At 46.3% G+C, this 26,552-nt stretch overlaps 2 protein-coding genes across 20 annotated transcripts in view; both read left to right on the forward strand.

Moving 5' to 3' along the window:
• Positions 1–15,049, forward strand: part of LOC309653795 (uncharacterized protein) — a 34,183-nt gene extending 19,134 nt beyond the window's left edge. For 3 of the 12 annotated variants that reach the window (XR_014259500.1, XR_014259505.1, XR_014259506.1), the window contains 5 exons: positions 709–905; positions 2,582–2,808; positions 5,741–5,860; positions 13,320–13,539; positions 14,844–15,049. Coding sequence is in view for 1 of the 12 variants with exons in the window: in XM_082478592.1 (XP_082334718.1) it covers positions 11,798–11,910; positions 12,162–12,489; positions 13,320–13,539; positions 14,844–14,856 (674 nt within the window). In the remaining 11 variants the exon portion in view is untranslated. Of the gene's footprint in view, positions 1–708; positions 906–2,581; positions 2,809–5,740; positions 5,861–8,399; positions 8,674–11,797; positions 11,911–12,161; positions 12,490–13,319; positions 13,540–14,843 lie in introns of all 12 variants that reach the window. The other 9 variants (XR_014259496.1, XR_014259497.1, XR_014259499.1 and 6 more) reach the window with 7 other exon arrangements.
• A 5,632-nt stretch (positions 15,050–20,681) lies between these two features.
• Positions 20,682–26,552, forward strand: part of LOC309653787 (uncharacterized protein) — a 35,733-nt gene continuing 29,862 nt past the window's right edge. For all 8 annotated transcript variants that reach the window (XR_014259478.1, XR_014259479.1, XR_014259480.1 and 5 more), the window contains exon 1: positions 20,682–23,186. Coding sequence is in view for 3 of the 8 variants with exons in the window: in XM_082478580.1 (XP_082334706.1) it covers positions 23,153–23,186 (34 nt within the window). In the remaining 5 variants the exon portion in view is untranslated. The remainder of the gene's footprint in view (positions 23,187–26,552) is intronic.

The raw sequence follows: 26,552 nt of genomic DNA on the forward strand, positions 1-26,552 counted from the left end.
AAGCACTCATACTTTAAAGTCCCGCCCCCCCACCCCCCCACCAGGAGATGACGGGCTTTGGAGGAGAATTAATTGAAGGGATAATTATCTGCTTAGCTTTTTCTTTTAACTTTTTGTGTGGCATGCGGGATTTTAGTTCCCCAGCCAGGGATCGAACCCACGGCCCCCGCAGTGGACGTGCAGAGTCGACCGCTGGGCCGCCAGGGAAGTCCCATCTGCTTAGCTTTTAATATGGGCTTAGTTTTGCTAAAAGACGCTTCTGTGCTGGTCGTTCTCTGAGACTCTTTTCCCTTTATTGGAATGGGCTTCCTCAGTCAGCAGGTGACCTCGTGAAACAAGCCTAAGGTTTTGATGCCACTGGTGGGCACTGGCCAGTTCACCTTCCTCTACCCGTGTAAGAGGTACTGACTAAAAGGAAAGCACTGAAGGATTATGGCCTGTCCTAGCTGACTTACTTAAAGAAAGGATATGGATTCCCACCTTTGAGTTCGGTGGTATGGCCTGTGCTTAAAGCCACTACTAATGAGTACAGGCTATCTGTAGACTAGAGAGAGTTAAACAAGGCTGCTCCCTGTATTAGAGCCCCTCTACTATATATTGTTCCCTTAATGAATGACATTCAGAATAACCCTGGTAAATGGTTCAGAGTCATAGACTGGGCTCACATGTTCTCTTTGTTAAATATCACAATTTGCCTTCCCCTTTGAGGATCAACAGTACACCTTTTTCCCAGTGACCTGTGGGGTACATGAATGCGCCCGTGATTGCCCATGGGATTTGCAGTCGGGACCTAGATGCCTGCTCGGCACGAGCCACGTCCTGCAGAGACTCAGCTCTGGCATTGTGTCGACGACATCCTCGTCACTGGACCTGGCCAAGACTCTGTGTCACACACCATCACAACTGTGAGTGAACACCTCCCTGAGAGGGGATGGGCAATTGCCCGCCATAAGGTACAAGGCACCTCCTAGTTTGTTAAATTTCTGGGCTATGTTTGAAACTCAAAAGGGTAAACTAGTCCCAACTGGGTAAAGGAAAAGCTCCTAGTGCTCCAGCCAGCCTCCCAGATTGGTAAAGGAGGCCCAACATTTGGTAGGCATGCTTGGATTCTGGTGCCAACCTCAAATATTTGCTGGCGCCCATCTATGGAGCCCCCCATAGGACCTCCGCTTTTCAGTGGGGACCTGAGCCACCACAGGCACTAGGTAAACTAAAGAAGGCTATCATTTCAGCTCTCCCACTAGTGCTCTGAGGGCAGGACTTACAATTGGAAGTTCCGGCCACCCTAACGTTCACTTACGGGAGCCACTGGACCAAATGTCCGTGGGCTTTTGGCACACGTGACTCCCAGACTCAGTCCCAAGGTATTGGCCAGTGGAGAGGCAACTTGTGGAGGTACACTGAGCCCTTACTGAAACTGAAGGCTTTACTGGAGCAGAGCCAGTTACGCTGTGGATTGAGATTCCTGTTATGTCCTGGGTAATAGCAGAAGCTCCCCGCAGAGCAACTGAGGCCTCTACTCAAATGATAATGGGATCTACTGGATTGAGCTAAACCTGGCCCTACTAGAGTGCTGCAACTCCATGAGAAAATCACCACATACCCTGCCACTGAAGTTAATTTACCGTAACCTCCCGGCCTTCTATACAGGCCTTCCATTAGTGTATCCATGCAAGGCACAGGCCTCTCCTCATATTATTGAGGGCTTGACAAAATAGCTTTTACAGCCCTTGGGACTGCCGCACAAGTTATACCGTCAGACCAAGGTTCCCACATCACTGTAAAGCAAACCAGCAATGGGCATTACAAGAAAACATTGCTTGGGTTTGTCACCTATCCTATCATCTTCCAGTAGCAGGGATCCTGGAAAGACATAATGAACTTTTTTTTTTAAATGACCGCGTAGCAACATATGATTATGGAAATCGATTTGGGTCCCAGATGATAGGGGTTTTGGTTTTTTTTTTTAAGCTTTTAATTAATTAATTAATTTATTTATTTTTATTTTTTTGGCTGTGTTGGGTCTTCGTTTCTGTGCGAGGGCTTTCTCTAGTTGCGGCGAGCGGGGGCCGCTCTTCATCGCGGTGCGTGGGCCTCTCACTGTCGCGGCCTCTCTTGTTTGCGGAGCAGAAGCTTCAGACACGCAGGCTCAGTAGTTGTGGCGCACGGGCCTAGTTGCTCCGCGGCATGTGGGATCTTCCCAGACCAGGGCTCGAACCCGTGTCCCCTGCATTGGCAGGCAGGCTCTCAACCACTGCGCCACCAGGGAAGCCCCATGATGAACTTTTAAATCAAGGGCTGTTGAGAGAACTTGGAGGGCAGTGGTCCTTCAAGTGGTCAGAAATACTGCCCACGGTCCAGATTATATTAAGTTCCTACCCCTCTGGCATAGCTACACCATATTTAAATTCACAACAAATGACGAGACCACCAGCAGAGACATTTCTGTCTCTGCTGGTGTACACATCCACAGCAGACACAACCCAGTTGTCAGTTTTCACAGACATGGGAGCCCAGGCGTTGCCATGCACCGAAAAGAAACTTTCACCTGGTACTTTCATCTTTCCTTTCTCCCTCATAGAAAACCCGGAGCTTAGCCACTTCCTTCTTGATCCTGATGAGAACCTGACGTGGACCAGTGATTCTGAAACCATCCTTAGCCTGTGTTCATTCGTCATCCAGTATAAGCCAAGCAAACTACCCGCCAATTTCTGGAGAAAGAGGTGTCCTTATCTGCCATCCATGTACTTTGCTCCAGTAAAGGCACTGTGGAGCCCAGGAGGTGGAACGAAACCTCTCCCAGACCAGGTAACCCCATGTGAACAATACCCAGGGACAATCAGGTCCCCTACTGATGGCTACAGGTGACCTCCAACCTTAATCCCTACCCTGTTTGTATGCCCCTTCTTACCTGAGGAGTTACTGCCCTTGCCAGTGTTGGCTGTATGTCTATTGGTGGTTCACCCAGCCCTAGTAATCCACACACTACTGTTGACAGGGTCTGTTGGAAACAGTATACCACATGCACACAACAGGGAGTCTTACAACATAGGTCAGATTGGGGACAATGGGAGCCACGCTGTTGGCTATTCAGGTTGGTCAATCCTACTGACATGACCACAGATACCAACACTGAGGCTAGCGACCTTCTCATGTCTCTTCTACTACTAGCAACACCCATCCTGGCTAAAAGCTAGACTCTTTAGATAACACTTATGACTCGTAGATGCCTTCTAAACCCTCAGGGCCAACTTTCACCTGAAATCAGAAGAAACCCAATGTTATGAAGTAGTGCCATTAACCAAATAGAGCCACTGTCTCTTGAGTCTTATTTAAGGCGTGCCCAGGGATAGTATGCACCCAGTAGTACAGCCAGCATGCTTGTGATCAGTGTAATCATATTAAAAATGCTGTAATGCAGAGCCATACCGACAAACTCTATGGGGTTACAATTAGATAAAATTATAGCTCTTACTAATCCCTGGCATAATGATGCATGTAAACGCTGCCAAAAACGTATACCTTAACAACGATTGGTCTCTTTTCTTAGTAGTTATAACGATTTCTCTCTCTCTAGTACAAGTCCCATGTATTGAAGTTTGCACTAAAAGAAATTAAGTGACCAAGGGCAAGTTATCATGAATTTTCCCCCGGTTGGGAAGTCATATTTTACACACACACACACACACACACACACACACACACACACACACACACACACACACACACACACACACACACACACACGGAAAGGAATGTATACAACATAATACCCAGGACAAGGCATGCCTAAAAAGTCAGGAGCTTCATCCAGTTTGGGAATTCTTTCCTAACCTAACCTTCTTACAATACCAACTTCAAGATTTACATCACACTCAGTGGGACTGGGTTCTTCAACAGCTGCAACACTTGCTGCCCACAGTAACCAATCATAGCTTTTGGGTGTGACAGCAAAGACAGTTCTCATGAAAACATATTTGATCCCATGGAGAAATCTAACCAGTCTCTACGTGGGAGTTTTTCCATCCAAATTGACAGCTATTTGCTTATAACAATTACAAAATTTGTCAGGTTTACCAAGACCATCGTTAGTAAGCACTTGGGAAAGACTTGAGGGAAATTGCATCCCAATGTTACTCTTCTGGGGGATCTTAAAACATACACATCACATCTTACAGACCAATAATGAGAAGCCCAGTAGCAAAGGTAATCTGGGAGGAAATCTATTGGTATCGTTACATGACCACCTCCCAAGAGGCCACCTCTCTGAGGCTGTTAAAGCTATACAAACAGCTGCCCAAGAAAAATTTCCCCTAGAATGGAAGCAGTGGAACAGGTAGTCCTGCACTGAAGTACAGCAGCCTTGTGATAAACAGGGAAAGAAATGGGCCAAATGTACAATCTGTTTTTGAGATCACTTGGCCCACCCGGCTGTTTGTTACTAGTAGTTGGCAGGAAACTCAAGCAACAATAACACCACTCTGAGCTAGAAAGCACATACATACAATTGCCCACCAAAACAAACCTGCATGTTGCCTTAGTCACAGCAATGTATAAGATGGCAAATTTAAGCACATTCTGCTTACACAGTCATTTATTCACACAAATTTGGTCACATATTCACTCAATAGAATGAAGATGCCCACACATTCGCTCACACACACACGCACACTCAAGTATGCTCACATGTAAGACTCACACATTCACTCACATGCACACATTGAACACAACTCACAAACAGGCATGCTCACATATTCACTTACCCACAAACATGCTCACACACCATGAAGTTCACACCTTCACTCATGCATATGGATACACTCAGATAACTTCATACACACTCACATGTTCACTCATTCAAATGTAATCAAACATTAACAAGCTTACGCAATCAAACGAGCTTAAAGATTCACATGCACATGCTCACACACTCACTCACAGGTTTACTAGCACTTGTAGATACCCTGGTATACGAACATGTATCTACATGTTCAGGCACCCAGATATATTTGAAATACCATGTTCACATACATGACAGTGCTTATGAATTCACTTGCACACATGAATATGATCGCATACACAAGATCACTCACGTTCCTTCACAGGCATCAACACACTGACACATTCACTCCCACACAATGGCATACTTGATGTTAATGGGCTCACACAGTCAACAGTCTTACACACTGGCACACTTGTATTTGCTTACATGGACACACCCACATATTCACTTATGCACGCACATTTGCCTGCTCACAAGCAAAAATACCCACATATTCACTCACACACAGATATGCTCTCACTTTATCATGCTGCTGGCAGTCAATCATCTGTGAATGTCTTTACACATTTATTCACCTACAAACACACTCAATACCTCATACACATGAACACGCTCACACAGTCACCCACAGATGAACACCCTCAGATAAGGACATGCGTATATATTTATTCACTCTTAACGTCAAACAAATTTACTCTCGCACAGAGACAATCTCACATGTACTCACAAACACGTGCTGATGCTCATCAACAGTCACACGTATGAACTTGATCACACACACAGTCATACTCAATATGTAAATATACTTACGTGTTAAGTCCCCAGAGTACCTGGTCCCACATATGAACATGCTCCCACATTCCCGACAGAAATTATTATCCCACATACGACACACTCAAAATTCTATAACCTGTTCTAAGTTTCTGGGTCTCTGCCAACCCTATTTTGCCTTTCCAGCTGGCTCACTATTAAGCTGTGCCTGTAGAGATTTCCTGAGAGAGACAAGAAGTCTGAAGGAAGGAGAATCTACTATGTCTTCTCTCTGTTCCTGTTCCTCTCTGTATCACCCCACTAAAGGTAAGAATAGTCTTTCAAATGAATTTTTTTAAGTTATTTATTTTGTTTTTATTTATTTATTATTTTTGGCTGCGTTGGGTCTTCGTTGCTGTGCATGGACTTTCTCTAGTTGCGGCGAGCGGGGACTACTCTTCGTTGCGGTGCGTGGGCATCTCATTGCGGTGGCTTCTCTTGTTGCGCAGCATGGGCTCTAGACGCACGGGGTTCAGTAGTTGTAGCACACGGGCTCAGTAGTTGCGGCTCGCAGGCTCTAGAGCGCAGGCTCAGCAGTTGTGGCGCGCAGGCTTAGTTGCTCCGCAGCATGTGGGATCTTCCTGGACCAGGGCTCGAACCCATGTCCCCTGCGTTGGCAGGTGGATTCTTAACCACTGTGCCATCAGGGAAGCCCTCAGATGAATTCTTAAGAAGAATTCTTTTATATGTCTTTTATATATATATATGATATGTTCTTGATCCTTTCATCTGCCCAAAACACTTAGGTTGTCTCCATTCCTTGGCTATTGTGACTAATGCTGCAATGAGCATAAGAGAGCAGAGCAGAAAGCACCTCCTTTGGATCTGTTTTCAGGAGTGGGATTGCTGGCTGATCTGCTAGTTCTATTTTCAATCTTTTGAGGAACCTCCATACAGTTGTCCATAGTGGCTGCACCATTTTACTTTCCCACCAACAGGGCACGAGGGTTCCTTTTTTACCACACTCTTGCCAACACTTGCTATCTCTTGTCCTTTTGATAATAGCCATCCTAATAGGTGTAATGTCTTAATTACAGCTTTGATTTGCATTTTCCTGATGGTTAGTTATCTTGAACACCTTTTCATATACCTATTAGCCAGTTGTATGTCTTCTTTGGAAAAATGTATATTTGGACCGTGTGCCCTTTTATTAATTATTTGTTGGTTTTGTGTTTTTTTTTTTTTTTTTGCTGTTGAGTTGATTGAATTCCTTATATATTTTGCATATTATCCCCTCAACAGATAACATGATTTGCAAATATTTTCTTCTGCTTCATAGGTCAGTTGCCTTTTCCTTTTGTTGATTGTTTCCTTTGCTGTGCAGAAGCTTTTTAGTTTGATGTAGTCCACTTGTTTATTTTTGTATTTGTTGCCTTTGTTTTGGTGTCAATTCAAAAAAAAAACATTGCCATAACCTATGTCAAGGAGCTTACCCCTGTGTTTTCCTCTAGGAGTTTTACAGATTCAGGCCTTACGTTTAAGTCTTTAATCCATTTGGAGTTCATTTTGGGGTATGGTGTAAGATAAGGGTCCAATATAGTATCTTTGCATGTGGATATCCAGTTTTCCCAGCACCATTTATTGAAGAGACTCTCCTGTCCTCGTTGTGTGTTCTTGTCAAATAGTTGAGCATATACGTGAGGGTTTATTTCTGGGCTCTATATTTTGTTCCGTTGGTCTATGTATACATCTGTTCTTATGCCAATACCATGCTGTTTTGATTACTATACCTTTGTAAAATAATGAAATCAGGAAGCATGATGCCTCCAGGTTTAGGTTTGTTATTTGGGGGGTGGTTCATCAAAGGGTACAAATGATCAGTTATAAGATAAATACATTCTAGGGATCTAATGTACGGCATGCTGATATAATTTAAGATATTGTGTGGTATGCTGGAGACTTGCTGAGACGGTAGATCTTAGTTTTATCCCACACACCACCCCCAAAAAACCTTTAGCTATGTGAGGTGATAGATGTATTAATCGGTTTCACCGTGGTAATCATTTAACAATGTATACATACATCAAGCATCACACTGTTCACCGTGAATATAGAAATTTTATTTGTAAATTATACTTCCATAAAGTTGGAGGGGATGGGAGGAATGTGTGTCCTGTTCACATGGAAAAAATTAATTACTCTAAACTGTCAGAGGTAAAGCACAGGATTTGGGTTACTAGAAGAATACATTTTAAGTCAACTGTCTTCAATAAACTCAATGAGCGAAAGGAAACAATGATCAAAGAACTAGGAAACAATGAGAAAGATGTATCACAAAGAGACAGATATTATAAATAGGGACAAAATAAAAGTTCTTCAGCTGCAAAGCACAGTAAGTGAAATGAAAAATTAATAAAAGATGTCCAACAGCAAATTTGACCAGGAGAAAAAGAATCAGCGAGTTTTAAAAGGTTAGTTGAAATATCCAGTCTCTGGAAAGGAAAAGAGGAGCAGAAAAGCAAAGAATGAAGAATAATGAGCACAGCCTATGAGACTTATGTGCATCAGCAAGCTCACCAATGTACACATAATGACAGTTGCAGAGGCAGAGGAGAGAGAGAAAGGGGTAGGAAATCATTGAAGAAATGATGCCTGAAAACCTCCAAACTCGGAGTAAAGACATGAATCTACACACCCAAGAAGTTCCACAAACTCCAAGCAGGATAAAATCAGAGATCCCCACCTAGGCACACCATGATCAAATTATCAAAAGTCAAAGACAAAGAGTGAACCTTGAAAACAGCAATAGAAACAACTCCTCACCTACAAGTAATCCTCAGTAAGATTTGTGCCCATTTCTCTACAGAAACCATAGAGGACAGCTGGCATTGGAATGACATATTAAAAGCGTAGAACAAATGAACAAAAATACCCTTTCAACCAAGAATTCTATATGTGGGGAAAACGAAGGGGAGTTAAAGACATTCCAAGACAAACAAAAACTGAGAGAGTACATAGCTAGTAAGCTTGCCCTACAGAAAGTACTAAAAGGAGTCCTTCAGGCTGAATTGAAATAATGCTGGGCACCTATCTGAAGCAATATGAAGAAATAAACCACAAAGGCCAAGGTAACTACACAGGTAAATGCAAAAGCCAGTATTGCTGCACTTTTGGTTTATATCTCCTCTTTTTGTTCTCATATATGATTGAAAATACAAATGTATAAAGCATTAACTATAAATCTCTGTTAATGGGCACCAAATATACAAACATGCCATGTGTCACCATAATTAAATAAAGAAATGTGGCAGAGCTGGGGAAAAGCAGAGGTTTTGAATACTATTGCAACTATCTCCGTATTAATACAAACTTGATTATTATAAAGTTAAGATATTAATTGTAACTCCCAGTGTAACCACCGACACTGCCCCCACAAAAAGCTCCAGCACTATAAAAAAACTAAAAAAGGTACAGAGAAAGGAGTGATAAAGAATCACTTTGTACACTAGCAAAATGAAATTAATAACAGAAAAATACAGTAATTGAGGAGTGAAGGAACAAAAAAGGCTGACATGTGGAAAATAAATAGGAAAAGGTCAGGAAAAGTCTTTCCCTGTCAGTAATCAATACAATAACCATAGATAAAACTGTTCAACGAAAAGACAGCACAAGTGAGTGAACTTCAGGCAGTCAGTCACCTTAGCGCTGGATGCTCTGGCCAACAGTTAGCCCCGTCTGCACATTTTCATAGACAATCAGGCCATTGTCGTTGGTCTGGCTGTCTGGTCCGGCCCATGGCAGCAACGACGTTTCCTTGTGTAAAACTGTCCCCTTTGGGGTAAAGAGCCCTGGGAATCTCTTGGCCCACAGACTCCCAAATTATAAATCCAGGTCACACGTGTCTCTGTATATACTAAAGCCACTATGCAGGGCTTTGCCAAGACCCTCCTTCTTGGCTTTGGAGTTCCGGGCCTTATTGATGGTGACCGAGGCATGCATTTTACTTCTCAGGATACACAACGCTGGGCTCTTGAACGGCATTCAGTGGACCTTTTGCCTCCCTACCCGGCCTTAGGCTGCAGGACTCAGAGTTCCAGAGTGGCTTACTTCCACAAGTTCAAATTCCATTACAGGAAAATGGCACGTTTCAGTCGCCAGTCACACGCCAGAGGTGAATTGTAGTATAGCGTCTGACTGCATCCTTTGATGTTTGACTGCTGAGGGCTTTTAAACGTCAACCCTCCCTCTTCCCCAATGCCCCACACTCTCTCCTTTGGCGCGGTTGTAGGGTGGAGGGGAGGAGGAGTGGGCGTCAAACTACACTAGCTACTGCCAGCACAAGGGAACTGTCATGCTGGCCCCATCCACGAATCACAGTAGAACTCCCAAAGCAATTTCGTCCTTTCCTGACTCTCTCAAGTCTTTTTTGGAGCAGCTTGAAAAGGCTACCCTGCTCTCCCCCCAGAAGCCTCCTCATGTAAGGAATACACTTTGCATCGCGTCTCGGTAGTGTGTGTGTGTGTGTGTGTGTGTGTGTGTGTGTGTGTGTGTGGTGTCACCAGTCTTGATTGACCTTTGAACCCAACTTGGGGTAGGGGTCCATACTGACTCAGGGTGGCAACAACAGCTCTTCTCGCCAACCTTCCCAGGAGCGCAGGGCAGAATGTGTGCTTCCCATCCGTGAAACGTTAGGGTCTGTCAAATTAGATGTCCTGGATCCCAAGGCGGTGTGCTTACTGGAAGTAAGGGACATAGCTTATGTTCTCCTGAACGTGAAGTTACAGCTAACACCCACTCTTGCTTCTGTGCCCAGCGACAATAGTAAGTGGGATTAGCATAAAATAGTTGTCGATTTCTTCCTCGTTTTAAGCATTCGTTACCCTTGACCACTCGGCTAAGTGGGGCTGAGTACAACAAAAAGTCTCGGACTGTTGACCGAGAAATCATTCTAGGAAGCCTGCCCTGTTAACGTGTGCCGTGCTGTATTAGTCTGCTCAGGCTGCCCTAATAAAATGCCATAGGCTGGGCGGCTTAAACAAGACATTGGTTTATTTCCTACAGTTCTGGAGGCTAGGAAGCCCAAGGTCAGGGTGCCAGCATGGTGGAGTTCTTGGTGAGGGCCCTCGTTTTGGCTTGAAGATAGCCGCCTTCTTCCTGTGGCTTCACGTTGGGGTGGTGGGCGGAGAGCACCATCTATGGTCTCTTCCTGTAAGGGCAGTAATCCCAACGTGTGGACCGTAGCCTCCTGACCTTACCGAAACTGAATGACCTACCAAAGACCCAGTCTCCAAATACCATCTCCTGGGGGCGGGGTGGGGTGGGGGACGGGCTTCATCGTATGAATTGGGGAGGCAGGGGATGTACACACTCCAGTGCAGAGCATGTGCTCAGCCCAGTCTTTGAAAGAAGTATCTCTCTCTGTCTCTGTCTCTGTCTCTGTGTCTCTCTCTTCTCTGTCTCTGTCTCTGTCTCTGTGTCTCTCTCTTCTCTCTCTCTCTCTCTGTCTTCATTTCTTGGAGGCTGGAAATGAATTGGGGAGCCCTGATGAAACACTGTCCGGCTCCTGTCTTTACTGCTTTCTCTCCACTCTCCATTCTCACTGCACCCATATCGACTTTGTATGTCCTTTTCTAAGTAGCTTTAACAGCATTAAAACCTCCAAATTCTCTTGCTCTCTCTTGTGGGAGGTTTTAAGCGTTGCTGAGATTTGATCTATACACCTTCTCTCTCTCTCGTTTTTGAACTAAGTGTGTCTCAGTCAGCGTGAGCTGCCCCAGGGTGGCAAATGGGGAACACATGCAGGTTCTCATACCCCAGGGCGCCGCCCTATAGGGACACTGTAGCTTTGCTCTTGCAGTGGTGGAATGAAAAGGAAGGGATTCCTGTGGGCTCACCGAGGCTCAGGGTGAGCTGGGCCTTTAAGGCTTCCAGGGAAGCTGAAGACCTTGGTCACTCATTGGACGGCGGTGCTGTCAATCCTTGGCTGCTGGCAAATGAGCTTAGAGCCGGCGCTGGAGGACGTGGCCCTTGGTTGACCCTTCCGAGGTCCGCCTCCCGTCGCCAGCCAGTCAGGCTCTTTCCCGCCCTGTGCGCAGCGGCCTCGGCGCAGTCTCGGTGGGGCGCTCCACAGGCCGGCGGTCTGCCCTTCCCGTGGCGGGGCCCCCAGAGGCATCTTGGCAGACCCTTGTCCCCTGTGCAGCCGGCTTCTCTGTAACCCCCACCCCGTGCCGGAGGCCCCGCTGCCAACATCATCCCCTCCCTCAGCGATACTCAGCCCGGCGGCCGCCATCTTCCCCGCGATCTTCACTGCAGCCCGATCCGTGTGTGGCGCGTCCCTCCTGCCATGTCTGCCACAGAGGAGCGAGGGCCGATCCCAGGTGGCCAGGCTGGAGCTGGTGGCGGGGCGGGTGGCGACCCCAGTCCCCTCGGGGTCCGCGCATCCCCTTCGGGAGGGATGGATGGAGCCGAGGGGGCCGCGGCCCTTCTGGCCTCCCTGGGGCTCTCCAGAGCCCTTCACGGGGAGGATGGTGGGCAGGAGGCCGCCCAGGCCGCAGTGGAAGAAGACTGGGATGTAGAGCTGGTGGAGGAGGAGGAGGAGGAGGAAGAGGAGGTACAGTTTGAATTAGAGATCGAGGACCAGGAGGAGGATGAGTACCAGTCAGAAGAGGGAGACGAAACTGAGGAAGAGGTCGAGGAGGAGGAAGAGACAGAAGAGGAGGACGAGAATGGGCCCGAGGGCGCGGGAGTGGTCGCGGGCCACGGGCCCCCCACGGCGCAGTTTCAGTCCCTGTTCCGGGATCTGGTCCACTGCCGTGTGCACCACAGCCACTACAACGACCGTGTCCTGGTCGGGCCCCACGCCGGCCGCGTGATGGTCAGGCGCCGCTCCCGACGGCCCTCGGACCCTGCAGAGGATGCCGCGCCTCCTCAGGAGCAGGAAGGCCTGGGAGAGGCAGGTGAGGTCTGGCGGGGCGAGTACCAGGCAGAGGGCACCCCGCCCTGGGAGCCGCAGGAACCTGCAGAGGGGGCGGCATCCCAGAAGGCAGAGGAACCGGCGGCGGAGGCCGAGTTCTGGGCGGACGAGGTCCTGGCTGATGCCTCCGAGTCCTGGGAGGCTGGGGCGTGTGGACCTGACGACGGGGCCGAGGCTGGCGAGGGGCGGCCCAGTCCCCAGGCCCTCGCAGCCCCTGCTGGGGCATCGGCCTGAAAGGCAGGCCGCGCTCAGCGCTGGCCTCTGGCGGTTAAGCAGCGGGTCAAAGCTCTCAAAAACCTTCAGGCACGATATGCACAAGTAGAAGCCCAATTCTCTAAAGACCTTTATGATCTTGAGAAAAAGTATGCTGCTTTCTACCAACCTAGGGGCAAACAAATGGCATACCTCACTTTTGGTTGACGGGCTTCTACAAATGCAAAGATTCCCAGTAGGATGACCTGAGAAAATGATGAAATGGCACAGGGGCACTTTTCAGTGGTTGAGGAATCAGTGAGCTTCGCGGTAGAACTTGTCTTTAAATTGGGTGAACATTTTCCAGTGACATTCTGGCAGAAACATACAAAAATGCTCTGAGAATCAAATGATTTTGATCCCTTCTCCAAAGGGCCAGAAATAATCAGCAGCACAGTGTGTGAGATCTACTGGAAAGAGGGGGAAAATGTTGTGAAAACTGTCAAGCAGCAGAAGTGTGAGGCCCATGGAAGTGTTGTGTCAACCAGTAGGAACATGTCCAGCTCTTCTTTTTATTTATTGATTGATTTATTTATTTCTTGACATATTTCTCTTCTCCAGAACCTCCTGAGGGCAGAGAACTAGGTTCTGCTGCTGATTTTAAATCGGGAAATGTTTCCCACCACCTTGTGATGCCAAAGTCCGTATCATTCGACACTAAAGAAGAGAGTGCACATCAGTATGAAAATGCTGAGGAAGAGAAAGAGGATGGAAATGAAAAAGCAGAAGAAGGACCCAAAGTGGATACGGTCTCAGCAGAGGGCAGCTCTGGAGAATACAGGTATTATTGTATAGTGCAACCATTCCTGACATATACCTGTTACTAACAGCTTTATGTTTTGTTTTGTTTTGTTTACATACTTAATTTATTTTTGGTTTATTTTTTTAACATCTTTATTGGAGTATAATTGCTTTACAGCGGTGTGTTAGTTTCTGCTTTATAACAAAGTCAATCAGCTATACGTATACCTATATCGCCATATCTCCTCCGTCTTGCGTCTCCCTCCCATCCTCCCTATCCCACCCCTCTAGGTGGTCACAGAGCTCCGAGCTGATCTCCCTGTGCTATGCAGCTGCTTCCCACTAGCTATCTATCGTGTTTTTAATTTTTTTTGTAAAGTAAATAAGAAAAAATTGTTGAAATTTAGTTTTGGAAAAACGGTTTAATGTTACTAATGGACTTGTATTCTAGATGATATAGAAGGAAGTGTGTTCTGAAAAGTATTTCATTTGCAGCCGCAAGTCCTTTGTCCTGTAGCTTTAAGACTACTACAGATGGGAAATTTATCAGACCTGGAAATAGAGACCTATATGTTTTTAGAGGTCTAAAATATAGAGACCTATAGTTTTAGAGAATGGTCACCAGAAGAAGCAGCTAAAGCGAGTAAGCTGTGCACTAGCTGTACCTTCATCCCCTGGCCACAGAAATGGAGTCTCTCGGAATAACAATGCCTTTGAGAAGGTGACTCCTTACAAAGTAGTAAAAAGTTAAGGATTTCACATAAGACTGCATTTCATGAGTAGTTCACAAATATTAGTTCGATTGAGATTTTTTATTCAAAAGAAAAGAAAATTAGCCATAGTAAGATTATTGGCTATCCCTGAGTCGGTAATTCAATCTTAGTTTCTCCTTCCTCTACCCATTCGTCTTTTCCTTTCTCTGTCTCATCTCTCTCTCTCTCTCTCTCAGTATCACGCTCTTTCTTTCTTAATTTTCACACCTGTGGATGTTTGATAACAGCCTCATTCTCATTTTACAGATACGGAAACTGAAGGTCTGGGATTATAAGGGATTTATGATTTGTGTAAGGAGCATAGGCTCTTAAGGTGGAAAGACATTTAAATCGCAGAGTGGCCTTTCAAGAAAAAAATCTAGCGTTTATAGTGGTGGGCAAGAGAGAGATGAGGTTGGTGTGGTGAAATGATGTGCACCCTGACAACCAAGGCTCTGGGTTACAAGAAGAAAACATTTTGTTCTCTCCTTGGAGAGCCAACAGATGTACATAGTATTGACTCATATTTAGAAAGTCCCTGCTGCATGTTATTGGTGTACAATTGTTAATTGACTCTTATCCCATCCTACAGTTGGAAGGCATAAAAAGAAGTGGACGGCGAAAGAAAAGATGAATTTGTTCTTCACGGATATTCTAGTTTTCATTAGCCCACAATACAAATTTTGTTCCAAAGTTCAGCATCCCAAAAGGATATTAACTGACATCTGACTTTATTCTTACCTTTTACAGATAAATCTGATAGTATTGTTCACGTTGAAAATAAAAGTTTGTTTGACATGAATAAGCTGCAGTTTTTTTTTAACCTAAATAACACTGACGCCAACGTATCTTTGTTCTGTTTCTTTCGGCCCACCTTACTGTCATTGAAAGGGATTTCTTTCAACTATTTGGTAAGCCTGTTTCAAATCCTTTTATTGCAGCCTCAAATAAATTAAAATATTAGATTATAAACAAGTTGTGTGACGAGAGAGATGGTGGCCCAGCCTCTAGTATATGTTATTGAAAGGACCTGACGGATGACCTAGCTTGCCTGGAGACCAGATGGCGCTATTGGCCTGCCATGGAGCAGCAGCAGCCGCAGCTGGGAACTTGTTTGAAATGCAAATTCTCAGAGCCTGCTCCAGACCTACTGAATTGGATATTCTGAAGGTAGGCTGCTAGCCATCGGGTTTTACAAGTCCTCCAAGTGCTACTGAAGCACACTAAAGTTTGAGAACCACTGCTTTAGGGCAATGGGGGAAACGTTTAAGTACACCTACGGTAGGACCAGCCTTAATTCACTGACTTGGTACTGTTGCAGGTAAACTGAACAGGATGGTAAGATCTGGGCTGAGGAAGACACTAGAATTCTCAGGGGCCTGAGACACAAAGAGCTCCCGGAGGGATGTGTTAGTTTCCTAGGGTTACCGTAACAAATTACCACAAAGCAGGTGGCTTAAAACAACCGAAATTTATTCTCTGACAGTTCTGGAGGCCAGAAGTCTGAGGTCAAAGTGTCGGCAGGGTTGGTTCCTTCTGGAGGCTCGGAGGGAGAATCTGTTCCATGCCTCTCTCCTAGCTTCTGGTGGCTGCTGTCAATCCTTGGCATCACTCGGCTTGTAAATGCATGATTCCAATTTCTTTCTTCATCTTTGCATAGTGTTTTCCCCTGTGTCTCTGTTTCTGTGTTCTTTCTCTTCTTATGAGGACGCCAGTCATACTGGATTAAGGGCCCGCCCTAATCCAGTATGACCTCATCTGATCTTTATTACACCTGCAAATACCCGATTTCCAAATAAGGTCACATTTACAGGTTCCGCGGGTCAAGGCTTCAACATATCTTTTGCGGGGACACAGTTCAGCTTATAACAAGGGGCAAAGATTCAGTAGTGGAAGGGAGAAAAAGATGAAGGAAAAACCTAGTTCCAAAAGGATAAAAGCATTATGATACCATGCACGTATGAAGTTTAAAGACATGCAAAAGTTATTAGATTGATTATAGGTACATGTATTTGTAGTAAAAGGCATACATAGGAGTAATGCATACATATGTAGTATGCAGAAAGGTGTGTATGAGAACAATAAACTTATTTAAGGCAGTGGTTAAATGTATGGAAAGAGAGGGAGAATTCAGTTGGGGAGAGGTACACTGGGTTTCAATTTCATTTGTAAGCTTACGTTTCTTAAGACGGCTGATGGTTGCATGGGTGTAGCATTCTCTGTACCTTTGTCGAGGTCTGAAATATGTCCTAATTTAAAGAAAATGAAAGGAGGAAATGGGCCTAATATCTGGAACTTCTTTAAGGGAAAAAGGGGAAGGGGTACTTGAGCAGAGCAGAGGACCATAGAAGGGGAGAACCAGGGGTTTGAGGGTAGAAGGCCTTATTTCTATATTTAGTGAAGGCTGCTTGAGAGCTTGCTAGTTAGCATCAATACCTTTTTCTGTTTTCTGTGCTAGTGCCTCACGTACCCTAGGGTAGATTAACATTATTTATTTACGTGTGTATCTCCCCAGCTGCCTAACGTGTGAGCTTCTGAATTGTTTGGAACTTAAAGGCTTTTATTTATTTCTCTCTCCTAAAGCACTGTGTTTCCTTCTTCGTAGATGCTTGATAAAGGTCTGTTAAAGTGAAGTTAGTGTGAGGTATCCGCAACCCTTTCCCCTGTCACTGGGGTTGACATTTAAAAATGCATTATCCTAGAGTAACACAGGGTATTCCTTATGGCTAGAACAACAACAGAAAACGGCACAAGGCCTTTTGTCACCATTGCTTAATGAAAGAACAGTCCAAGTAGAAATTTATCCATGTAGGGTCCCTCGAAAGGCCTCAAATTGGTTTGCTTCTGTATGGCTCATGCCATGCCAGCAGGGTGTGTATGTGTGTATTTCTGTGTTAATACAGTTAATGTATTAACTATAGTTAATGTTAAAGGCCTTTACCTGGGCTTAAGAATTTTCGGAGGTTCACTTTATTTATTTATTTATTTATTTATTTATTTATAATTATTTTTTGGCCACGTCGTGCGGCATGCAGGATATATCAGATCCCCGACCAGGGTTCGAACCCGTGCCCCCTGCATTGGGAGCACAGAGTCTTAAGCACTGGGCCGCCAGGGAAGTCCCGGGAGGTTCACTTTAGACAAACGCCTGCACACCTCTTTTTGAGATAAGCCTTTTTTGGTGCATGCTGGGAGTCCGTGTCCCTGCCCCTTACCGAGCTCCAGTTCCCTAGGGCCCTGACTTTACTCCCCAGGTGGCCCCGTGTCCCAAGCCCCAAGAGGCATGTGTGTTCCTCTTCACTGAGTCTGTGCTTCTGAGAGCTGAGTGGCACCGTCAGTGTTATACTCTCAGGACTGAGAGGTATCTACGAGGTGCTGGCTGTGTATACAGGGAACAGGACACGTGGGCTACGTTACCCACATGTATGCACCTGAAGCCTCTCATGTTGAGGGAGGAAGCTCAGGCTTGCTGCTCTGAGGGTCTGCTGTAGCTCTAACGTATCAGGCTTCTCTGAGTCTCTGAGAGACGGTCCTTAAATCAGGTCAGGGACGAATCCTGCATTTCCTGTTTCTCTGGGTGTTTGTGGGTTTTTCTGTGTCCACACGTATAAAATATGTTCTCAGTGAGTCCCTCAACCTTGAAAACTTTGTGCTCCTTGTAGGAAAAGACCTGTCTTGTCCCTCTCTGCCTCGTCCAGGAAAGGTTAGGATGTTCTGATATTTTCCTTGCTTATGGCTCCATCATCTGAGAGGATTTGATCGAAAAAATCTCCTTTTATTCCACTACCTGAGAGGTGACCATTGGGAGAAAAACAGAGGGGTAGGGTGGGTGCCGGAGTTGGAAACAGTTTTCTGTACCAGTTAGGGATATTCTAATGACACTAAAGTTAATGATGAAGAATCACTTTTACTCTAAACCACCTATTTTCAGATGCTCATAACTCCAAGGAATACAAATGAGTACACGTTTACAAGTCTAACAGGGCAGGATTCTCAGACAATGGTGTTCTGGGAAATGTGGTATTATCAAGTCCTGTGAATCACATACATATATAGTAGGATCTGTTTTGAGGCATAAAATGTACATTTCTTAGAAGTCTGAGCAATGAATTATGCGTGTTTACAGAATAGGAATTGATATCATCACCAAATCTATGAAGAAAATGAGTTTAAAACGATTCTAAGAGGCACCTAAAAGTTGGCCCTTCCCTCTCTCTCTCTCTCTCATCCAATTAGTTATTTACTCTGCTGCCTTTCTCTCCAGTTTCCTGCGTTATTTTAGACCGCATCACTTCCTGACAAATTATGAACTGGTTCATGTATACAGAAGATAATACAGCATATATGTAAGGAATATCATAATAATATAAAAACCTGGGTACCCACCACCAAGCTTGAGAACTAGAACACGGCTAATGCCTTGGAAGCCCACCTGTGCCCTTCCTGCGTCATCCCCTCATTCCTTCCCTGAGGTAACCACGATCCTGAACTTTGTTAAAAATTCACTTATTTATACATTCACGGCAGAGGACTGTTCCTTTAAATAATGTTATTTCTTGTCCATTTTGGATTTTATGTGAATGTAATTATACTAGATGTATTATTACTTGCCTTACTCTTTCTCCCCCCCCCCCAATTTTGTGTTTGTGAGATTTATCCATGTTGATGTGTGCAACCGTAGTAATCAGTTTTCATTGCCGTATAGTTTATCCATCGTATGAAAATTCCACAGGGTGTCTATTTCCTGTTGATGGACATGTGGGTTGTTTCCAGTTTTATGCTTTTGCAAATTATCTTGCGACGAATTTTCTCATTCATATCCCCCTATGCCCACATGCAAGAGTTTCTGTAGTTTCTCAGTTGAGGGCAATCTTACGCACTGACCCCTCCGCCCCAACCAGGGTGACATTTGATAACGTCTGGAAACATTTTGGTTGTCATAACTGAGGGTGTGCTACTGGCATCTAGTGGGTGGAGGCCAAGGATACTGCTAAACATCCTACAATGCACAGGACAGTCCTCTACAACCCAGAATTGTCTTTCCAAAATGTCAACAGCTGAGTCACCCTGATCTAGAGTATAGGCCTAGACATGAAACTTCTGGGTCGTAGGGTCTGCCCAAGTTCAACCTTACTGGTAACACCAGTTATCTTTCAAAACAGTTGTACTAGTTCATCCTCCCAACAGCAGAGGATGAGATTTCTATTGGCTCCACATTCTTGCCAACTCTTAGTATCATTACCTCCATTACTTCTTGCCTGAACTTTGCCCTAGTCTCCTAACCTTCTCCTACCTCCATGTCTTTCCCCACAGATACATGCTTCATATACTTGCTAAGTTAACCTTCCTAAAACCCAACTCTGGCCATGCCAAATTCCTGTAAGAAAATTTTGATGACTCTACTGCATACACAATAAACTTGGCATTTAAGACGCACACAAAAGGGCCCACTAGCTCTGTAGACCTAGTAATACCAACTTATTAGGTGGTATTCAAATAAGCCGTGCCCTTTCTCTGCTCTCTGCAGCATGTGTGTTGTTGAACACTTACCCTTTCTTAAGTCAGTTCTACATTCATTTCTAGGTCCCTTAATTCAGCCAGTTATTAAATCTTTCAAATTTACTGAGGATTTGTCTTTCTCTGTCTCACTTATTTCCCTTAACATAATACCCTGCAAGTCCATCCATGTTGCTGCCGATGGCAAAATTCTTTTTTTATGGCTGATTAGTATTCCTTTGTATATATACATCACATCTTCTTTGTCCATTCATCTGTTGATGGACACAGATTGCCTCCATACACTGGCAATTATAAATGACCATGCTATGAACATTGGGGTGCATGCATCTTTTTGAATTCGTGTTTTTCTTTTTTACAGATATATGCTCAGGAGTGGAATTGCTGGGTCGTATGGTAGATCTATTTTTAGTTTTCCGAGAAATATCCATACTGTTTTCCACAGTGGCTGCACCAATTTACAGTCCCACCAACAGTGTAGGATGGTTCCCTTTTCTCCACGTCCTCTCCAAAATTTGTTACGTGTGTCCTTTTGTGAGGTGATGTCTCACTGTGCTTTTGATTTGCATTTCCCTGATGATTAGTGATGTTGAACATGTGTGCATGTGCCCATTGGCCATCTGCGTTTCCCCAGAGACAGGAGTGGAGACTTCATTATTAAGGCTACAAGAAGCCATCAAGGGGGTCTAATCTGGGATGTAATTTGTGTTTTAGAAATGTCACTCTGAAAGCAATGTGAAGAAAAGTCAGAGAGGAGGAAGAATGCCGTGTTCATTATAGGAGTGATTTATGTGAGAGATGCTGACGTTCTAGACTAAGGTAGGGGTATTGAAAGCACATGAAGAAGTGTGTAGAACTGAAAGGCAACAGTTGATTGGCTATGGGTGATAACTGGATGTGGAGATAACGGAAGGTGTTGTAAGCGTAGAAGAATAAGCGGTGGTAGATGTATTGACAACTTAGTATGCCTGAGTGTGAGCAGGAAAAGAAGGAAAAGAGGAGAAACCCCAGGGAATTCCCTGGTGGTCCAGTGGTTAGGACTCGACAGTGGCCCGTGGCCCGGGTTCGATCCCTGTTCTGGGAACTAAGATCCCAGCAAGCTGCGCGGCACGGCCAGAAAAAAAAAAAAAAAAAAGAAACCCGAAACCAAATCAATGGTGACAGGAGGGAGAGGTAGAAGAGGGAGAGTGCAGATGGGCAAAAACTAGAGAGGCCAAGGAATAGGAGGGCTCAGTGAGATAAAAGAACACGTGTAGAGAGAGTAGAAGAATGAGAGAGCAGCATGGCTAGGCGCTTGCGGTCCAAGACTGGGATATTTTCATTTTAGAAGTGAGAGGTAGAGTAGTTTAGGGTAAAGAATAAAGCAAAGTGTGTCCCCACCCCTCCCCGCCCATATACACTGCAGATGCTTGGACAAAATGATCGGAAATGACCTTTTCATTTTTGACAAGCAAGTATTGTCTCTACGAGGATGCCTGAGTGACCAGAGACAAGGGGTGCAGGATTAAGAGCAGTAGGGCTGGGCTCAGCTGACCCACTGCTGTTGTGATGGTTAGTTATAGAGGGATCCCCCACGTAAGTATGTGGCTTAGTTCTATGTGGCTCCGCCCCGTAAGTGAGAAGAAAGCACTTACTGCAATAGAAGGAAAAAGAGGGGGAAAGGAGAGGGGAAACGAAGGTGTGAAGATGCTCTGCTGGTGAAGAGAAGGAAGGAAATCAAGAGAAACATTTAAAAAACGTGTGATTCTAAAATGGTTAAAAAGAAAAAGTGGGGTGCTTGAGAAGGGGTCGAGGTGGGGTAAAGAGTTCAGTTTTTAGCTGTACAAAACACTCAGCCACCCCAGGAAGTTCCATGCAACTAAAGCTTTGCAATACGCTGGGCACAAGCAGTCCCAGCTCTTCTCACCAAATACTGAAGGAAAGGGGAAGGGGGAGAATGTTTGTTTGAATATTCTAGTTGACCAAGAGTGAACCTGAAATCCATTTTGATTTCAACACTTTTAAATGGCATGCCTCACGAGGTCCAGCGCTGGTGAACATGACTGAGGTTTATCTGTTCATTGCCCATCTGGCTTATGTGCTCTGAAGAAGCCTCTTTCTGACCTTGCTTCATCAAGGTACCAAGATGGGAAGGACGAAGGGTAGTGAATGAGTGGAAGCATTTCCTCTTGCTCTGAGATATTTCTATTCTCTGTGGCAACGTTCAGGGTAGCGGAAAGAAGAGAAGGCCTCTAGCAAAAATGTAAGGCTTTTTTCCCCCACATGCTGGGGCCAGAATGCTGGAGCATTACAGTGGCCTGCTCTCCGGGGGCTCACTGCCTTGAAGATCCGATACACTGACCTTTGCCTTCTTTTCCCCTTCAATGCTGTCAGCCAAGAACCCTCACTTCAACTGTGCATCCCTTAGCTATGGGAGGGGGGCTCCCGGAGCCCAATTTCTGTCCTGATGACGGGCCAGAGCCGGGCCACGAAATGCACAGGTTGAACCTCCTCTATCCCTTCCAGAGGACAGGCGCTCTGGTTCACTGGAGGCCCGAGGGTCTGGGAATGACCACCAGTCAACTATGTCCTGATTCCTCAAAGGTGTCCAGATCTTTCAAACTGCAGATTCAGCCCGGGCGGTCAAATTACTCCTTTCACCACAAAAAGCAAACTCTTGGGCATACGCTGTTTCAGGTGAAAAGCACATTTTGCGTTTTTGCGGAGGGGAGGCGCAGGGCGGGGTGCCCCACGCCGCCGACCCCCCGGCCCAGCTCTCCAGCTGCCAGGGAGCTGGAGCTGGGGCTGACCAAGGAATGACTGCGGACGCCAGAAGGAGCAGAGGGCTGGGCGGCGCACGGGCTGTGGTAGGAGGCGGGACCGCGCATCTCGTTCAATGGGTCCCGGCGCCTGCCGGATTGGCTAAGCTCGCTTGCCGTCGGGGTGGGCGGAGCCAGTTGTGCGCCGGGCTTGGGGCCCGCCCAGCGGCAGCCGGACGTGCTTCAGACCCCGCGCTCTGGGGCAGCGGCTGGGTGCGTGGTCCGGTTGCTGCGTGGAGTGAAGCTGCTGGGCTGCTGCTCTTCTTGCCGCTCCCTTGCTCAGGGCCGCTGGTCGACCCCCACCCTCCCCACTCCCCTTGGCCTCGATGTTCTCACCTTACAGGTGGCTCTTGGCCGAAGCACGAGGTCCGCGCCCCGCTCCTCTTGGTTATCCCGCTCCCCCCCGTCGTCTCTCTTCCTCCCGGTCCGCAGCGGTCTCCAGGGTTCTCCGAAGGTCGGAGCTATGGCGTCCCGACATGCGGCGGGCCGCTGTGCTCCTGCTGCTCATCAGGACCCGGCCCTTGGAGGGCGACGACCCGAAACCCAGCTGGAAATTCCGCTTTGATTTCTAAGCTCTCCTCGTCTGATGTTCCTGACGTCGTTCTGGACTTCTTCGATTGGTAAGCGGGGTCGCCAGGCTGCCATGAGCTGGGAGGGCGGTGGGTGAGTGGGCGACCTCTTAGCAGGAGACGGCTGGAGCCGATGTGGGCCTGCGCTTTTGAACCGCTGCCCACGCGCGCTGCCTGCTGGCCAGTCCCTAGAGGAGTTGGTGGTGGGGATGGGGACGACCAGCTGCGATGGAGCCCCCTTGCTTCAGCCCCTCTGTTGCTGTGGTGCCTAATAGCGCTGAAGTGGCGGGGTTCGGGGAACTACCGCCCCCGGGTCCACCCCTCCATCTCCAGGGACTGAGTTCTCCTCAGCCAGGTATACTGGCCCCTGTGTGTGAGTGCGCGGGGAGGGGGTGATGGTGCGGTGAGGGCTAAAGGCAGTATTGTGTGCTGAGTTGACGGCTGGTAAAACTGGGAGGGCCTCGACCGGCCTAATCCCAGATTCCGCTCCCCACTCTGCTCCGCCAGATAGGGTCCTCTAGCAACAACGCTTCTTATTAAATGCACCAGATGCATTCCTGCTTATTATCCCTGAATAGTGTTTCCTTGTCAGCCAGCAGAACGATTCAAGCAAGCCAATCACATCCTTGCTTAGGAACCAGGGGGTACCTCACCCTCGTGATACTGCAAAGCCCGCTTCCCACAGACCCTTCTGGTTCACGCTGTTCCAGAATGCAACCCCCATGTGTCCTGCATGGCCTGCGATGTCCTCCTCTCCTGGGCTGCCCAAGAGGTGGGTCACTGGGCCTCCGACCCTGTCCCCATAACCACCCAGAAGGTCTGGACCACTCATGATTAGATGGAGATAAAACCCACAGCTGTAAATTTGCACTGCTAGAAATCTAAAATATTCTGAGGGAATTTGTACAGAGAGAAAAGACAAAATAATAATAATAATAATTCCATGCAGCGCAAGTGGCAGCACCCTAGCAGAAGATGTTTTCAGTCCACCCACCTCTGGCTTGGGGGCCCAGCAATCTTCTGCTGTGCCACTCTGTTGCCTATGCCTGTGTTGCAGTGAAAATCCTGATCATCCTAATGATAGGGAAGAGCAACCATGGCACTTTTGTGACACGGTGATGAAATTAAACCCAGCTTAAGCCAGAGTCCTTAAAACTTATTAAGCAACCATTGCCACAGGAGAGGCCCCTAACCCTTATGAAACTGATTTGATGCTGTCTGAAGGAAGAAATCTATAAATATGAGCAGATTAGGCAGGACACCCCCCCCACCCGCACACACACACACACACACAAACTATATCCAGTGACAAACAAACAAGCAAATGGAATCAGAAAGAAAGAAATCAAAAAACTTGGATACAGAGGGAGGAAAGAATGTAAATTGATACAGCGGTCCAGAATTTAATCCAGTTGGAAATCTAGAATTTGCTAAAAGAATTTATATCCCGGATTTCCCTGGTGGCCCAGTGGTTAAGAATCTGCCTGCCAATACAGGGGACAGAGGTTCGAGCCCTGGTCCGGGAAGATCCCACATGCCGCGGAGCGACTAAGCCCGTGCGCCGCAACTACTAAGCCTGTGCTCTAGAGCACATGAGCCACAACTGATGAGCCCATGTGCCACAACTACTGAAGCCTGCACGCCTAGAGCCCGTGCTCTGCAACAAGAGAAGCCACCGCAACGAGAAGCCCGTGCACCACAATAAAGAGTAGCCCCCACTCGCCGCAACTAGAGGAAGCCCGCGCAGCAACGAACGCGATGCAGCCAAAAGTAAATAAATCAATTTATTTAAAAAAAAAAGAATTTATACCCTGGTGAGGTATTTATACCCTTTGTCCTTGGCAGACAACTGTCTTCTCACTGTGTCCTCACATGGCCTTTTCTTTGTTCAGTGTGGGGAGAGGGCGAGCTCTGTGGCGTCTGTTGCTCTTCTTATAAGGATACCCCCCCTATTGGATTAGAGCTTCAAGCTTATGACCTCGTTTAACCTTGAAGGCCATATCTCCAAATATAGCCACATTCGGGGTTACGGCTTCAACATACGAATTTTGGGGGAACAGAATTCAGTCCATAACATCTTTTTTTTTTTATTTTACTTTTGGCTGTGTTGGGTCTTCGTTGCTGCGCGCGGGCTTTCTCTACTTGCGGCGAATGGGGGCTGTTCTTCGTTGAGGTACACTGGCTTCTCACCGCAGTGGCTTCTCTTGTTATGGAGCACGGGCTCTAGGTGCGTGGGCTTCAGTAGTTGTGCCATGCGGGCTCAGTAGTTGTGGCTCGCGGGCTCTAGATCTCAGGCTCAGTAGTTGTGGCGCACGGGCTTAGTTGCTTCACGGCATGTGAGATCTTCCGGGACCAGGGCTCGAATCCATTTCCACTGCATTGGCAGGCGGGTTCTTAACCACTGCGCCAACACGGAAGTCCCAGTCCGTATCATTATTTATTTATTTTTTTACCAACATGTTTACTGGAGTATAATTGCTTTACACTGGTGTGTTACTTTCTGCTTTATTACAAAGTGAATCAGGTATACATATACATATATCCCCATATCTCTTTCCTCTTACATCTCCCTCCCTCCCACCCTCCCTATCCCACCCCTCTAGGTGGTCACAAAGCACCGAGCTGATCTCCCTGTGCTCTGCGGCTCCTTCCCCCTAGCTTTCGGTTTTACATTTGGTAGTGTATATAAGTCCGTGCCACTCACTCATTTTGTCCCAGCTTACCCTTCCCCCTCCCCATGTCCTCAAGTCCATTCTCTATTAGGTCTGCGTCTTTATTCCCGTCCTGCCCCTAGGTTCTTCATGACCATTTTTGGTTTTTTTAGATTCCATATATATGTGTTAGCGTACGGTATTTGTTTTTCTCTTTCTGACTTACTTCACTCTCTGTGACAGACTCTAGGTCCGTCCACCTCACTACAAATAGCTCAATTTCGTTTCTTTTTATGGCTGAGTAATATTCCGTTGTATATATATGCCACATCTTGTTTATCCATTCATCTGCTGATGGACACTTAGGTTGCTCCTATGTCGTGGCTATTGTAAACAGAGCTGCAATGAACATTGTGGTACATGACTCTTTTTGAATTATGGTTTTCTCAGGGTATATGCCCAGTAGTGGGATTGCTGGGTCGTATGGTAGTTCTATTTTTAGTTTCTTAAGGAACCTCCATACTGTTCTCCACAGTGGCTGTATCAATGTACATTCCCACCAACATTGCAAGAGGGTTCCCTTTTCTCCACACCCTCTCCAGCATTTACTGTTTGTAGATTTTTTGATGATGGCCATTCTGTCAGTCCCTAACATCTTGATCTATATTTTGGGTATCTGTGAGGCAAGTGATTCCCAGAGTTCTTTACCTCAAAGGGGACAACGTTTAGGCAATGGCCCAAGAGTTTATAAAAATGTACAGATGGG

Source organism: Balaenoptera physalus (genome assembly GCF_965194825.1).
Source record: "Balaenoptera physalus genome assembly, contig: HAP1_SCAFFOLD_1164, whole genome shotgun sequence".
In the NCBI taxonomy this organism is placed as follows: domain Eukaryota; kingdom Metazoa; phylum Chordata; class Mammalia; order Artiodactyla; family Balaenopteridae; genus Balaenoptera; species Balaenoptera physalus.